The following is a 16391-nucleotide window of genomic DNA, read 5'->3' as shown; positions in this document are numbered from 1 at the left end:
CAACGCAGGTCAATAGAGTGGTCAAGAGGGCATACGGCATGCTTTCCTTCATCGGACGGGGTATTGAGTACAAGAGTTGGCAGGTCATGTTACAGCTGTATAGGACTTTGGTTCGGCCACATTTGGAATACTGTGTGCAGTTCTGGTCGCCACATTACCAAAAGGATGTGGATGCTTTGGAGAGGGTGCAGAGGAGGTTCCTGTTGCCTGGTATGGAGGGCACTAGCTATGAAGAGAGGTTGAGTAGATTAGGATTATTTTCATTAGAAAGACGGAGGTTGAGGGGGGACCTGATTGAGGTGTACAAAATCATGAGAGGTATAGACAGGGTGGATAGCAAAAAGCTTTTTCCCCAGAGTGGGGGATTCAATTACTAGGGGTCACGAGTTCAAAGTGAGAGGGGAAATGTTTAGGGGGGATATGCGTGGAATGTTCTTTATGCAGAGGGTGGTGGGTGACTGGAAAGCGTTGCCAGCGGAGGTGGTAGATGCGAACACGATAGCGTCTTTTAAGATGTATCTAGACAGATACATGAATGGGCAGGAAGCAAAGAGATACAGACCCTTAGAAAATAGGCGACATGTTTAGATAGAGGATCTGGATCGGCGCAGGCTTGGAGGGCCGAAGGGCCTGTTCCTGTGCTGTAATTTTCTTTGTTCTAATACAGCCAATTTAACGGAACACTGCTCCTGACACAAGGGGGGGGAGGGGGAATTGTACTCTGGTGGCAGGGGTCTTGACATCCAGGAAAAGCAATGCCTCTTCTCTGGAAGGCCCGCTGAGTCTACTACCAATCAGGCACTTAAGTGGACAGAGGTGGGCCTTCCACAGGATCAAGGATCCTGTCACCAGAAGTGCCACCCTTGCAGAGCTGCCAGCCGATCAGAGGCCGGCAGCTGCAGTGCCACCGTGAAGGTGGCGGCTGCTGCTGGAGGAGCACCAATCGGAGGCCAAGGAGTGTCGCTGGAATCAGGCCTCAGATAGTTCAAGGCAGGAGGGCTCACGCGGGGTAGGGGTCATGGAGGAGGAGGAGGAGGAGGAGGGGTGTCGGCAGCAAGGGCAAGGGGCTGTCTCTCAGCGGGTGCCCCCCTCCTGATGATGGGTCCCTCGTTCAGGCACTTTGCCAACACAAAGGATATACAGGCGAAGAAACAGAGCCCATGATCTAAATTTATTTTAAATAACAACTTATTTATGCATAGAGGCATTGATTTGTATAATATACAGTTGACAAGTATGCCAAATACTGACATAGTTGAAACATTCGAAAGACAATTAATGACAGCTTGTTACAAATAGAATAATATGAACTAGAGGTAGAAAAAGATGTAAATGATAGGATTGAAAATTTTAATGACAGAACACGCAGGATTACCTTGCTCCTACATACTTGTGTTCTTTACTGGTTCAAAGTATACTGAGAAAGACAGAGAGCATGAAACATAATGGTATGGAACGGCTGCAAAACTTGGCTCCACCGTGCCAATGGTACTTGTGATATGGAAGCCTGAAAGACTGAAAATGTTCGCCAGAGCTCTTCAGGCCTCTTCCGACTTGGCCTGTGTGACACGCCCTGACTGTAAGGGAGCTAGAGCAGACATGCTGAGCATGCACTGAAAGCATGCAGAATGTGCAGATAGTGACGCCAAACAGTGTCTAAGGCTGACTTAGTGTCCTGTTAACGTTGTCTTTTAATCGCTCCAGGTTGAACATGTAAAGTGGAAGAACTAGTTGGTTGGCATCCTTCCATCTATGAAAGATGACGGACACGCAAACAATCCATTTAAGTAGGGTGTCTTCTCCTGGTGCACCTTTGTTGATGGCTGTGAAGGCCAATCCTTGAGAGGCAGGTTCTGCCACAAATGCTGCACGTGAAGCTGCTAAGTGACATTGTGAGTTGATGCTTTTGACATTGGCACCTGTTGCCAAGCTGCTGGAGCAACTGGTCATCGTGGTAGTGCACACACCAGTCCACAGGATGTGTCGCCATTTCCCTCTTTCGCCAGCTAGTGACTCCCAAGTGCGACTGTCGACATTTAGGGCCTTCATCTCATGCTTACAAGCATCCTTTAAGCGGAGCTTTGGATGCCCCACTGGTTGTCTGGCCCCGGCTACCTCACTATACAGAAAGTTCTTGGGTATGCGACCGTATTTCATCCTGCAGACGTGACCGATCCACCAAAGCCGCCTCTGTTTGATTAGTGCAAACACACTTGGGAGCTCTGCTTTTGAGAAGATTGCCACATTTGTGATTTTGTCCTGCCAGTATATACCCATAATGCAGCGCAGACAACGGAAGATGGAAATTATTGAGCTGCTTTTCCTGGTAGCTGTAAGCCGCCCATTTTTCACAGCCACAGAGCAAAGTGCTGAGAACACAGGCCTTATAAACCGTGTCCTTGGTCCTCAGGGTCAGCTTGGTGTTATTGCAAGTCGGCCAAAGGTGGTAGCTGCTTTCCCTATACGGGTATTAAGCTCTGCATGAAGGGACAGATTGTCTGTCACTGTGGACTCAAGGTAGCAGAATTTGCTAACCACTTCCAGTGGGCTGTTACTTAGTGTGATCATGGGTGGAGATGTAACACCTTGACCCATAACCACAGTTTTCTTGATGCTAATAGTCAAGGAGAACAAGTTATAGGTACAGGAGAGACAGTCCATAAGTCTTTGTTGTTGAGTTTCCGTGTGAGCTACTAGCGCAGTATCATAGGCATAGAGGAGTTCTCTGGTCAGGACGTGATGTGTTTTGGTCTTTGGTTTTAACCTTGATAGATTGTAGAGCTTGCCGTCTGACCGAATGTGCTAATGGACTCCTTCCATAGCTGTAGAGAATACGAAGGTCAGGGGCATGGAGAAGATGCCAAACAGAGTGCGGGCTAGGACACAACTCTTTCACTCCATTCTTCACTCTGAAACTGTTGGAAGTGGAGCCATCAAACTGTACAGTGCATATTGCCATGGAAGGAGCAAATGAGGCTGAGGAGCTTCGGTGGACAGCCAATTTTTTCCCAAAATCTTGTAGAATCCACTTCTGCTGACTTTGTCGAATGCCTTTGTGAGATCTACAAAAGTTCTGTTCCCTACACTTCTCCTGTAGCTGGTGTATGGAGAAGATCACATCCACAGTAGATCTGCCGGCATTGAAACTGCACTGCGCTTCGGGGTACACTTGGTCTGCAAGTAAATGGAGTCTTTTAAGTATGATCCTAGCAAAGGCCTTCCTTGTGACGCTAAGGAGTGAAATGTCCCTGTAGTTGTTGCAGTCTCCTGTCGCCTTTGTTTTTGTATAGTGTGATGATTTTGGCATCACGCATCTCCTGTGGAACAAAGCCTACATTCCAGCAGAGAAGGAGGTCATAAAGGTGTGGCGATAGATGGGACTTTCCGCGCTTGAGCAGTTCAACTGGGATTCCATCCTTGCCTGTTGCCCTTCCTCAGCGCTGCACTGAAGTGAATTATATACGGTCCAGTTTCTGGAGATGGCATTTAAACCCATGACTTTCTGACTTATAGCCAAGAGTGTTACACAGGACCAGAGCTGATGCATTCTTCATTGTAACCAAACTGCTGAAGTGATCGTATGGTGCTTTTCGTCATGTCACACCTTGTCCTCTTCCTTTACTCGTCTGGCATCTCTTCCTCCTGGGGTAAAAGGGTTAAGTGTTCATCAGTTCAGTGATTTCTACTTGATTGTAGTCTGGGGGGACTTCAACAGCAAACTCTATGGAGAAGCAGAGAAGCACTGACAGTAACCTCTGGATTTCCACGTTTAACTTCGCAAGTGTGAACCCCAGGAGCAGGATTTTCGGGCACTGCCAAGGTTGGGAATGGAGGCAACGGGATTCAAAAATACCGGCGCCAGCCAGCATACCAATTTCTGACACCGTTCCTGGCACCGGCCATCTTGGGGAAGGCGGATTTGGGGTCTAGCAAGACTGCTTGCCCCCCACAAGGCAGGCAGCCAATTAGGCTCATTAAGAGCCTGATTAATGGTAAGTAAAGGAGGCTGACTAGGATTTTCCAGTCGGTCTCCAGTTTCCCAATGTGCAGAGGGCAGTTTAACTGCCTAGAGTGTGAAGAAAGGAGTTTGGTAAGTGAGGGAGCTCGGTAAGAAGGGGCACTATAAATTAAGAGAGAAAATAGATTTGTCTGCAGTGCGAGCTACTTTGAGTGCAAAGAGTGTAAAGTGTGAGTTGGTGCGTGAGGAAATTCAGTGAGGGAGGGGTTCCTTTCTTTCTACTAACTTTTTTCAGCCTCCAGTAGCTGCCTTTCTCTTCGGTGCAGGGGAAGAAGCTGATTGGTGAGTGACTGGTAAGTTATTCTAAGTCTAATTGTAATAAATAGTTTAAAGTTATGGTATGGCAGGTCAGCTCGGCCAAGTGGAATGTACATCCTGCGGTATGTGGGAAGTCATGGACCCACCACATGTTCAAGACGAATACATCTGCAGGAAGTGTCAGCAGCTGCAGAAGCTGGTGCAGTGGTTAGCACCGCAGCCTCACAGCTCCAGGGACCCAGGTTCGATTCTGGGTACTGCCTGTGCGGAGTTTGCAAGTTCTCCCTGTGTCTGCATGGGTTTTCACCGGGTGCTCCGGTTTCCTCCCACATCCAAAGACTTGCAGGTGATAGGTAAATTGGCCGTTGTAAATTGCCCCTAGTGTAGGGAGGTGATAGGAAATATGGGATTACTGTCGGGTTAGTATAAATGGGTGGTTGTTGGTCGGCACAGACTCGGTGGGCTGAAGGGCCTGTTTCAGTGCTGTATCTCGAAATAAAAATAAATAAAATAAAAATAAAAAAGCTTGAGCTCTGAGTTTTGGAACTTGAGCAGCGGCTGGAGTAACTGTTGTACATCCGCAAGGCAGAGGACTAGGGCGGCACAGTGACGCAGTGGTTAGCACCGCAGCCTCACAGCTCCAGCGACCCGGGTTTGGTTCTGGATACTGCCTGTGCGGAGTTTGCAACTTCTCCCTGTGACCGCGTGGGTTTCCGCTGGGTGCTCCAGTTTCCTCCCACAGCCAAAGACTTGCAGGTTGATAGGTAAATTGGCTATTGTAAATTGCCTCTAGTGTAGGTAGGTGGTAGGAGAATTGAGGGAAGGTGGGGATGTGGTAGGGAAAATGGGATTATTGTAGGATTGGTATAAATGGGTGGTTGATGGTCAGTACAGACTCAGTGGGCCGAAGGGCCTGTTTCAGTGCTGTATCTCTCTAAGGACTATGTGGATAGGACATTTAGGGAGGTGGTCACACTGCAGGTTAGGAGCATGCAGGCAGTGAGGGAATGGGTGACCGCCAATCGGTTTTCCATTTTGGATACTGGTGAGGGCGACACTCAGGGGAGTGCAGCCAGAGCAAAATCTGTGTCACCACTGGTGGCTCAGCAGCACAGGAGGGCAGGAAGAAGAGTGGAAGAGCAATAGTGATCGGGGATTCAACAGTCAGAGGATCAAACGGGTGTTTCTGCGGCAGTAAACATGATCCAGGATGGCATGTTGCCTCCCTGGTACCTGGGTCAAGGATGCCACAGAGCGGCTGCAGGACATCCTTCTGGGGGAGGGCGAACAGCCAAAGGGCATGGTCCACATTGATACCAATGACATTGGTAGGAAGAGGGATGAAGTCCTGGAAGCAGATTTTAGGGAGTTAGGAAGGAAATTAAAAAGCAGGACCTCAAGAACAGTAATCTCAGGTTTACTCCCAGTGCCAAGTGCTAGTGAGCATAGGAATAGGAGGATTGAACACCTGGCTGGAGAATGGTGTAGGAGGGAGGGCATCAGATTTCTGAGGCACTGGGACCGGTTCTGGGGCAGGGGGACCTATACAAGATGGACCCATACAAGATGGACAGGCTACACCTTAACAGGACCGGAACTAATATCCTTGCAGGGAGATTTGCTAGTGCTGTTGGTGAGGGTTTAAACTAGCTTGTCAGGGGGATGGGAACCTGAGGGGTACCTCAAATTGGAAGCTGGTAATAGGAGGTAGAAAAGTAGCAAGCGACATTAGAAGGCAGGCGAAACAAAGGCAAGCATCAGTTAGGTTTAGAATGCACAATGATGTCAAGAAGACAAGGTTAAGGGCACTCTACCTGAATGCATGCAGCATTCGCAACAAGGTAGATGATTTACAGGCACAGGTACTCGAATGAGCAAGGCATAGAGGGATCTGGAATTAATGCAGGCAGGTGGGATTAGTATAGATAGGCATTATGGTCGGCATGGACGCGGTGGGCCGATGGGCCTGTTCCTATGCTGTGCGACTCTATGACTATGATAAATAGAGGTAAATGGGTATGATCTAATTTACAGAAACATGACTACAGGGTGACCAAGACTGGGAACTGAATATTCAAGGATATTTGGCATTTAGGAAGGACAGGAAAAAAGGAAAAGGAGATGGTGTTGCACTGATAATGAGTGATGAGATCAGTACATTAGTAAGGGAGGATCTCAGATCGAAAGAACAAAATGTGGAATCTTTTTGGGTGGAGCTAAGAAACAGCAAAGGGCAGCAAACATTGGTAGGAGTTGTTTATAGGCCACCAAACAGTAGTGGTAGTGTGGGGCATGAAATTAATCAGGAGATTAGAGACGCATGTTGCATGGGTTATACAGTAATTATGGGTGAATTCAATCTGCACATAGACTGGGTAAACCTAAGGAGCACTAATGCTGTGGAGTGTGTTAGGGATGGTTTTCTAGAGCAGTATTTTGAGGAACCGACTAGAGAACAGGCTATTTTAGATCTAGTATTATGTAATGAGAAAGGGCTAATTAATAATCTTTTTGTCAAAGAACCTTTAGGAATGAGTGACCATAATATAATAGAATTTTACATTATGTTTGAAAGTGAGGTAGCTCAATCTGAAGCCAGGGTGTTAAATTTGAACAAAGGAAATTATGAAGGTCTGAGGGGCAAATTGGTTGAGGTGGATTGGAAAAATACATTAAAAAGTATGACGGTACATAGCCAATGGATAGTCTTCAACAAATTATTACATAGTTTACAGCAACTATACATTCCTTCAACCCCAAAAGTAAAGGCAGTCAACAGTGGCTAACAAAGGAAGTTAAGGATTGTATAAGACTAAAACAAAAGGCCACTAAAATTGCCAGAATTAGTAGCAAACCTGAGGATTGGGAGGATTTTAGAATACAGCAAAGGAGGACCAAGAAACTGAAGAAGAAAGGGAGAATAGAATATGAATGTAAACTAGCAAAAAACATAAAAATGGATCGTAAAAGCTTCTACAGGTATGTAAAAAGGAAATGTTTGGCTAAGATAAATGTGGGTCCATTACAAGCAGAGTTGGGAGAATTTATAATGAGGAATAGAGAAATGGTAGAGAAGCTAAATGATGACTTTGTGTTTGTCTTCACTGAGGAAGATAGAAGAAAGCTCCCAGTATTAGAGACCCAAGGGATTAGGGAGAATGAGGAATTGAAGGAAATTAGTAAGAAGGTTTTATGGGAGAAATTACTGGGCTGTACATACGAACATACGAATTAGGAGCAGGAGTAGGCCACTCGGCCCTTCGAGCCTGCTCCGCCATTCAATAAGTTCATGGTTGAACTGATTACTCCACATTTCTACCTACCCCCGATAACCTTCCACCCCCTTGCTTATCATGAATCTATCTACCTCTGCCTTAAAAATATTCAAAGATTCCGCTTCCACCACCTTTTCAGGAAGTGAATTCCAAACACTCACGACCCTCTGAGAGAAAATATTTCTCCTTATCTCTGTCTTAAATGGGCAACCCCTTATTTTTAAACAGTGACTCCTGGTTCTAGATTCTCCACATCCTTTCTCCACATTCATGTCCTTTCCACATCCATCCTGTCAAGACCCCTCAGAATCTTATATATTTCAATCAAATCACCTCTTACTCTTCTAAATTCCAACGGATACAACTCTGGCCTGTCCAATCTTTCCTCGTAAGACAGCCCACCCATTCCAGGTATTAGTCTAGTAAACCTTCTCTGTACTGTCTCCAATGTAATTACATCCTTCCTTAAATAAGGAGACCAGTACTGTACACAGTAATCCAGATGTGGTCTCACCAATGCCCTGCGTAGCTGAAGCATAACCTCACTACTTTTGTATTCAATTCCCCTCGCAATGAACAATAACATTCTATTAGCTTTCCGAATTACATGCTGTACCTGCATACTAACCTTTTGCGATTCATGCACTAGGACACCCAGATCCTTCTGCATCTCAGAGCTCTGCAATCTCTCACCATTTAGATAATATGCTTCTTTTTTTATTCTTCCTGCCAAAGTGGATAATTTCACACTTTACCACATTATACTCCAATTGCTGGGTTTTTGCCCACTCACTTACCCTATCTATATCCCATTATAGCCTCCTTATGTCCTCTTCACAAGTTACTTTCCTACCTATCTTTGTGTCAACAGCAAATTTAGCAACCATACCTTCGGTCCCTTCATCTAAGTCATTTATATAAATTGTAAAAAGTTGAGGCTCCAGCACAGATTCCTGTGGCACACCACTCGTTACATCTTGCCAACCAGAAAATGACCCATTTATGCCTACTTTCTGTCTCCTGTTAGCTAGCCAATCTTCTATCCATGCTAATATGTTACCCCTTACACCATGATCTTTTATTTTCTGCAATAACCTTTGATGTGGCACCTTCTGGAAATCTAAGTACAATATATCTACCGGTTCCCCTTTATCCACAGCACATGTAACTCCCTCACAGAACTCCAAGAAATTGGTTAAACATGATTTCCCTTTCACAAAACCATGTTGATTCTGCCTGATTACCTTGAATTTTTCTAAATGCCCTGCTATAATGTCTTTAATAATAGCTTCTAACATTTTCCCTAAGACAGATGTTAAGCTAAACAGCCTGTAATTTCTTGCTTTCTGTCCCCCTCCCTTTTTAATAAAGGAGTTACATTCGCTATTTTCTAATCTAACAGAACCTTCCCCAAATCTAGGGAATTTTGGAAAATTAAAACCAACGCATCAACTATCTCACTAGCCACTTCCTTTAACACTCTAGGATGAAGTCCATCAGGACCTGGGGACTTGTCAGCCCACAGCTCCAACAATTTGTTCAGTACCACTTCCCTGGTGATTGTAATTTTCTTGAGTTCCTCCCTCCCTTCCATTTCCTGTCTTACAGCTAATATTGGATGTTACTCATATCCTCAATAGTGAAGACCAATGCAAAATATCTGTTCAATTCATCTGCCAGCTCCTTATTATCCATTATTAATTCCCCAGACTCACTTTCTAGAGGACCAATGCTCACTTTGTTAACTCTTTTTTAAATATCTGTAGAAAGTCTTATTATCTATCTTTATATTTCTAGCTAGCTTTTTCTCATACTCAAACTTAACCTTCTTTATCAACCTTCAGTCATTTTTTGCTGTTTTTTATATTCTGTCCAATCTTCTGACCTGCCTCCCATCTTTGTTTAATTATCTGCTTTTTTAAAAAGTTTGATACTATCTTTAATTGTTTTAGTTAACCACGGATGGCGGGTCCCACACTTGGAATTTTTCTTTCTCGTTGAAATCCATCTATTCTGTGTATTCTGAAATATCCCCTTAAATGTCTGCCACTGCATCTCTATTGATCTTTCCCTTAGTCTGATTTGCCAGTTCACTTTAGCTATCTTTAGCTTTCGTGCACTCATCATTTCCCTTATTTATGTTTAAAATACTAGTTTTGGACCCATTCTTCTCTCCCTCAAACTGAATGTAAAATTCAATCATATTATGATTGCTGCTACCTAGGGGCGCCTTAACTATGAGCTCATTAATTAATCTTATCTCATTGCACAATACCAAGTCCAGTATAGCCTGCTCTCTGGTTGGCTCCAGAATGTATTGTTCCAAGAAATTATCCTGAAAACATTCTATGTACTCCTCATCTGAAGGTTGATAAGTCCCCAGGACCTGATATTCTACATCGCAGAGTGAAGAAAGAGGTAGCTATGGAGATAGTGGATGCATTGGTGATCCTCTTCCAAAATTTTATAGATTTTGGAACAGTTCCTGCAGATCGTAAGATAGCAAATGTCACCCTATTACTTGAGAAGGGATGGAGAGAGAAAACAGGGAACCACAGGCTTGCTAGCCTTACATCAGTAGTAGGGAAAATGTTATGATCTATTCTAAAGGATGTGATAAATGGACACTTGGATAATAATGATCTGATTGGGCACAGTCAACATGGATTTATGAATGGGAAATCATGTTTGATGAACTTGTTGGAATTTTTTGAGGATGTTATTAACAGAATTGATAAAGGGGAGTCAGTGGACGTAGTATACTTACTTTTTCAGAAGGCCTTTTTAGAACATTACAGCGCAGTACAGGCCCTTCGTCCCTCGATGTTGCGCCAACCTGTGAAACCATCTAACAACACTATTCCATTTTTATCCATATGTCTATCCAATGACCACTTAAATGCCCTTAAAGTTGGCGCCCCTACTACTCTCTGAGTAAAGAAACTACCTCTGACATCTATCCTATATCTATCACCCCTCAACTTAAAGCTATGTCCCCTCGTGTTTGCCATCACCATCCGAGGAAAAAGACTCTCACTATCCACCCTATCTAACCCTCTGATTATCTTATATGTCTCCATTAAGTCACCTCTCCTCCTCCTTCTCTCCAACGAAAACAACCTCAAGTCCCTCAGCCTTTCCTCGTAAGACCTTCCCTCCATACCAGGCAACATCCTAGTAAATCTCCTCTGCACCCTTTCCAAAGCTTCCACATCCTTCCTATAATGCGGTGACCAGAACTGCACGCAATACTCCAGGTGCGGCCGCACCAGAGTTTTGTACAGCTGCAGCATGACCTCGTGGCTCCGAAACTCGATCCCCCTACTAATAAAAGCTAACACACCATATGCCTTTTTAACAGCCCTATTAAACTGGGTAGCAACCTTCAGGGATTTATGTACCTGGACACCAAGATCTCTCTGTTCATCTACACTACCAAGGATCTTCCCATTAGCCCAGTACTCTGCATTCCTGTTACTCCTTCCAAAGTGAATCACCTCACACTTTTCCGCATTAAACTCCATTTGCCATCTCTCAGCCCAGCTCTGCAGCCTATCTATGTCCCTCTGTACCCTACAACATCCTTCGGCACTATCCACAACTCCACCGACCTTAGTGTCATCCGCAAATTTACTAACCCACCCTTCTACACCCTCTTCCAGGTCATTTATAAAAATGACAAACAGCAGTGGCCCCAAAACAGATCCTTGCGGTACACCACTAGTAACTAAACTCCAGGATGAACATTTGCCATCAACCACCACCCTCTGTCTTCTTTCAGCTAGCCAATTTCTGATCCAAAGCTCTAAATCACCTTCAACCCCATACTTCCGTATTTTCTGCAATAGCCTACCGTGGGGAACCTTATCAAACGCCTTACTGAAATCCATATACACCACATCCACTGCTTTACCCTCATCCACCTGTTTGGTCACCTTCTCAAAAAACTCAATAAGGTTTGTGAGGCACGACCTACCCGTCACAAAACTGTGCTGACTATCGCTAATGAACTTATTCTTTTCAAGATGATTATAAATCCTGTCTCTTATAACCTTTTCCAACATTTTACCCACAACCAAAGTAAGGCTCACAGGTCTATAATTACCAGGGCTGTCTCTACTCCCCTTCTTGAACAAGGGGACAACATTTGCTATCCTCCAGTCTTCCGGCACTATTCCTGTCGACAATGACGACATAAAGATCAAGGACAAAGGCTCTGCAATCTCCTCCCTAGCTTCCCAGAGAATCCTAGGATAAATCCCATCTGGCCCAGGGGACTTATCTATTTTCACACTTTCCAAAATTGATAACACCTCCTCCTTGTGAACCTCAATCCCATCTAGCCTAGTAGCCTGAATCTCAGTATTCTCCTCGACAACATTTTCTTTCTCTACTGTACTGACGCAAAATATTCATTTAACGCTTCCCCTATCTCCTCTGATTCCACACACAACTTCCCACTACTATCCTTGATTGGCCCTAATCTAACTCTAGTCATTCTTTTATTCCTGATATACCTATAGAAAGCCTAAGGGTTTTCCCTGATCCTATCCGCCAATGACTTCTCGTGTCCTCTCTTGCTCTTCTTAGCTCTCCCTTTAGATCCTTCCTGGCTAGCTTGTAACTCTCAAGCGCCCTAACTGAGCCTTCATGTCTCATCCTAACATAAGCCTTCTTCTTCCTCTTGACAAGCGCTTCAACTTCTTTAGTAAACCACGGCTCCCTCGCTCGACACCTTCCTCCCTGCCTGACAGGTAAATACTTATCAAGGACACGCAGTAGCTGCTCCTTGAATAAGCTCCACATTTCGATTGTTCCCATCCCCTGCAGTTTCCTTCCCCATCCTACGCATCCTAAATCTTGCCTAATCGCATCATAATTTCCTTTCCCCCAGCTATAATTCTTGCCCTTTGATAAAACTCCCCACAGGCAGTTGGTTAGCAACTTTAAAGCACATGGGATAGGAGGTAATATACTGGCATGGATTAAGGATTGGTTAACAGGCAGAAAATAGAAAGGAATAAACGGGTCATTCTCGCGTTGGCAGACTGTGACTAGTGGGGTACCGCAAGGATCAGTACTTGGGCCCCAGCTGTTCACAATATATATCAATGATTTGGATAGGAGAACCAAATGTGATATTTCCAAGTTCGCGGATGACACAAAACTAGGTGGGAATGTGTGTTGTGAGGAAGTTGCAAAGCGGCTTCAAGGGGATTTGGAGAGACTTAGTGAGTGAGCAAGAACGTGGTAGATGGAATATAATGTGGAAAATGAGAGGTTATCCATTTTGGTAGGAGGAACAGATGTGCAGAGTATTTGTTAAATGGTAAGAGATTAGAAGGTGTGGATGTACAAAGGGACCTGGGTGTCCTCGTCAATAAGTCACTGAAAGCTAACATGCAGGTGCAGCAAGCAAGCAAGTAAAAAGTCTAATGGTATGTTAGCCTTTGTTGTAAGAGGATTTGAGTAGTGAAGTCTTGTTTCAGTTGTATAGAACCTTGGTTAGACTGCGCCTGGAGTACTGTGTGCAGTTTTGGTCCCTTTACCTTAAGAAGGATATTATTCCATAGAGGGAGCGCAACGAAGGTTCACCAGACTTGTTCCTGGGATGGCGGGACAGTCCTATGAAGAGAGATTGGGGAAATTGGGCCTGAATTCTCTAACGTTTCAAAGAATGAAAGGTGATCTCATTGAAACCTACAAAATACTTAAAGGGATAGACAGGGTAGATGCAACTAAGATGTTTCCCCTGGTTGGGGAGTCTAGAATTTTAAAATAAGGGGGTAGCCATTAGGACTGAAATGAGGAGAAATTTCTTTCCTCAGAGCTAGGTGAATCTTTGGAATTGTCTACCCGAGGGCTGTGGAAGCTCAGTCACTGACTCTGTTTAAAGCAGAGATTGACAGATTTCTAAATACCAATGACATCAAGGGATATAGGGATAGTGTGGGAAAAAGGCATTGAAGTGGATGATCAGCCATGACCGGACTGAATGGCAGAGCAGGCTCGATGGGCTGAATGGCCTACTCCTGCTCCTATGTTCCTTCTATTATTCATGCTCTGTATGTCTTTCTCACCTCTATATCCTTTCTTTTCTGCATCTCTCACAATCTCTCTGAATAGCATGAGACATTTTATTTTACTATTCAGCCAATCTATCTCCTACTTTTGTTAAATCCCAGGGTATGTAGGAAAATGGCAGCCGACATGCAGCAAGTTAGGTATTAATAAAATCTAATATTTGTATTCATTTTCTTCAGAATCCCAAATATAAATCCTTATAATTTAACATTGAGTTTTGACCATTGCTTTTGATAATTTATGAGGAAAATTTGAACTGGAAAATGTATCCAGTAAGATGCTTCTTGTATCTTTCAAAGCACATTGCCTTTGATCAACTCCTTCACTTTTTTTTTGATTGGGTGCCCTTTTTACCTTCCTACCAGCAGTGCCTAAGTCTCCTGCAAAAGTCATCTATTTTGCTGAGAGTGATTATCCCCAGTTGTTGGGGATGATCTGTGCACGGCATTGCTTGAAAGGCTTCTTTGCTGAGCTGTGCAGGAGCATGCTTTTCAGTCTAGGCCATCTTTGCCTCTTGAGGTAATTGGCACCTGCAATCTGTTAGTGCGTACTGTCTCCGGCTTTATTTACTTTCCAAGTTAGCAACCAACATCAGAAACAGATGGCAAATTGCTAATGTAAAGGTGCACTGTGAGTGTTGTTTTACCTCCAAAATGGCGTCCGTAACGTGTGTGCAAATTTCTGGTGCTAGCTGCATCGGATGCCATTTTGGTGACTGTCCTCAGTACCCTGCTCTATGGCAGCGAGGCCTGGACAATGTATGTCAGCCAAGAGCAACGTCTCTCGATGCAGAAATCAACAAGCGCATGGGAAAGGCGTCCGCTGCTATGTCCAGAGTGGCCAAGAGAGTGTGGGAAAATGGCACGCTGACACGGAACACAAAAGTCCAAGTGCATCAAGCCTGTGTCCTCAGTACCTTGCTCTATGGCAGCGAGGCCTGGACAACGTATGTCAGCCAAGAGCGACGTCTCAATTCATTCCATCTTCGCTGCCTCCGGAGAATCCTTGTCATCAGATGGCAGGACCGTATCTCCAACGCAGAAGTCCTGGAGGCGGCCAACATCCCCAGCATATACACCCTACTGAGCCAGCGGCGCTTGAGATGGCTTGGCCATGTGAGCCGCATATAAGATGGCAGGATCCCCAAGGACACAATCCCTAATTACCCTTGAGAAGGTGGTGGTGAGTTGTCTTCTTGAACCGCTGCAGTCCATGTGGGGTAGATACACCCACAGTGCTGTTAGGAAGGGGGTTCCAGGATTTTGACCCAGCCCAGTGAAGGAACGGCAATATAGTTCCAAGTCAGGATGGTGTGCGGCTTGGAGGGGAACTTGCAGGTGGTGGTGTTCCCATGCGTCTGCTGCCCTTGTCCTTCTAGTTGGTAGAGGTTGCGGGTTTGGAAGGTGCTGTCGAAGGAGCCTTGCTGCAGTGCATCTTATAGATGGTACGCACTGCTGCCACTGTGCGTCAGTGGTGGAGGGAGTGAATATTTGTGGATGGGGTGCCAATCAAGCATGCTGCTTTGTCCTGGATGGTATCGAGCTTCTTCAGTGTTGTTGGAGCTGCACCCATCCAGGCAAGTGGAGAGTATTCCATCACACTCCCGACTTGTGCCTTGTAGGGACAAGAGCAGGCCATTGATCCCCTCCAGTCTGTTCCACCATTCAATTAGATCATCGCTGATCTGTACCTCAACTTCATTTATCCACCTTAGCTCCATATCCCTTTATAATGTTAGCTAACTAAGCTCCAATTGTCCAGCATCCAGTCTTTTAAAGAAGAAAACTCCAGATTTCTACTACATTTTATGTGGTTTTATATAATGGCACAAAGTCTCAGTATATACATAATTCATCTCATTGATTAAGGCGATACACTGTCCTGTTATAAAAGGAAAATACTGCAGATGCTGGAAATCTGAAATAAAGGTAGCTGGTAGGAGAATGGTGGGGATGTGGTAGAAAATATGGGGGTAGTGTAGGGTTAGTATAAATGGGTGGTTGTTGGTCGGCACAGACTCGGTGGGCCGAAGGGCCTGTTCCAGTGCTGTCTCTCTAAATAAATAAATAAATAATGTTGGATGACCATCCTGATGTTTCAACAGGCCAGAATTTGATCTCACTCTGGTGTTAATGAAATAAGGAAGGGAATTGGTGTTATATGTGAAAAAATTGAACTCTAACGTGTGAATTTATTGGAGTTAATTTAAATGGGAACTGTGTATTGAAATATGTGATAATGGTTGGATAATCATCATAAGGAAATATTCTGACAACTTTAGGGTTCAATGTAATACTTAATGATAAGTTGCAAATACTATAGATCTCAAGGTACGGAAAGGAAGATGGTGCAAGGGTACCACCCTAATTGTTGAGTCATTTGTCATGAATAAGTAAAAGTTGGTACTTCTGTAAAACTTACATTAAATGTGCTGTTTTACTTACTGTCTCTTAATTTGTGATCCTGTTACAAAGGTGACTCTGCAGAAGAAATCGACCTCACTGTGGTTTATCAGGCTGCAGCCAATGGAGATGTCAACACCCTGACTGCAGTGATTCGTGAGGATCCTTCCATATTGGAATGTTGTGATAGTGAGGGTAAATATGTTATCAATACCCCACCCATTTTAAAAGTAGACTAGATTATAAAATCATGCAAAATATAAATGCTACAAAAACGACATTTGAAGTTCCCGCCTTGGTTCAATCGGCCAATTGGTATGATGTGAAATAACTCAGAGGTGTAGGTCCTGGTTT

At 44.4% G+C, this 16391-nt stretch overlaps 1 protein-coding gene and 1 pseudogene across 1 annotated transcript in view; one reads left to right on the top strand and one right to left on the bottom strand.

Annotated features, from left to right (window-relative positions):
* Positions 1 to 16391, bottom strand: part of LOC137371220 (putative nuclease HARBI1 pseudogene) — a 314069-nt pseudogene that overhangs the window by 96117 nt on the left and 201561 nt on the right.
* Positions 1 to 16391, top strand: part of ankrd55 (ankyrin repeat domain 55) — a 127138-nt gene that overhangs the window by 8377 nt on the left and 102370 nt on the right. The window contains exon 2 of the mRNA XM_068033402.1: positions 16110 to 16232. Coding sequence (XP_067889503.1) covers positions 16110 to 16232 — 123 coding nt within the window. The remainder of the gene's footprint in view (positions 1 to 16109; positions 16233 to 16391) is intronic.

The sequence above is a fragment of the Heterodontus francisci genome, chromosome 1 (assembly GCF_036365525.1).
Source record: "Heterodontus francisci isolate sHetFra1 chromosome 1, sHetFra1.hap1, whole genome shotgun sequence".
NCBI classification, from domain to species: Eukaryota; Metazoa; Chordata; class Chondrichthyes; order Heterodontiformes; family Heterodontidae; genus Heterodontus; species Heterodontus francisci.
The sequence above is the reverse complement of the archived record's forward strand: the minus strand, read 5'-3'. Positions and strand labels throughout refer to the sequence as shown.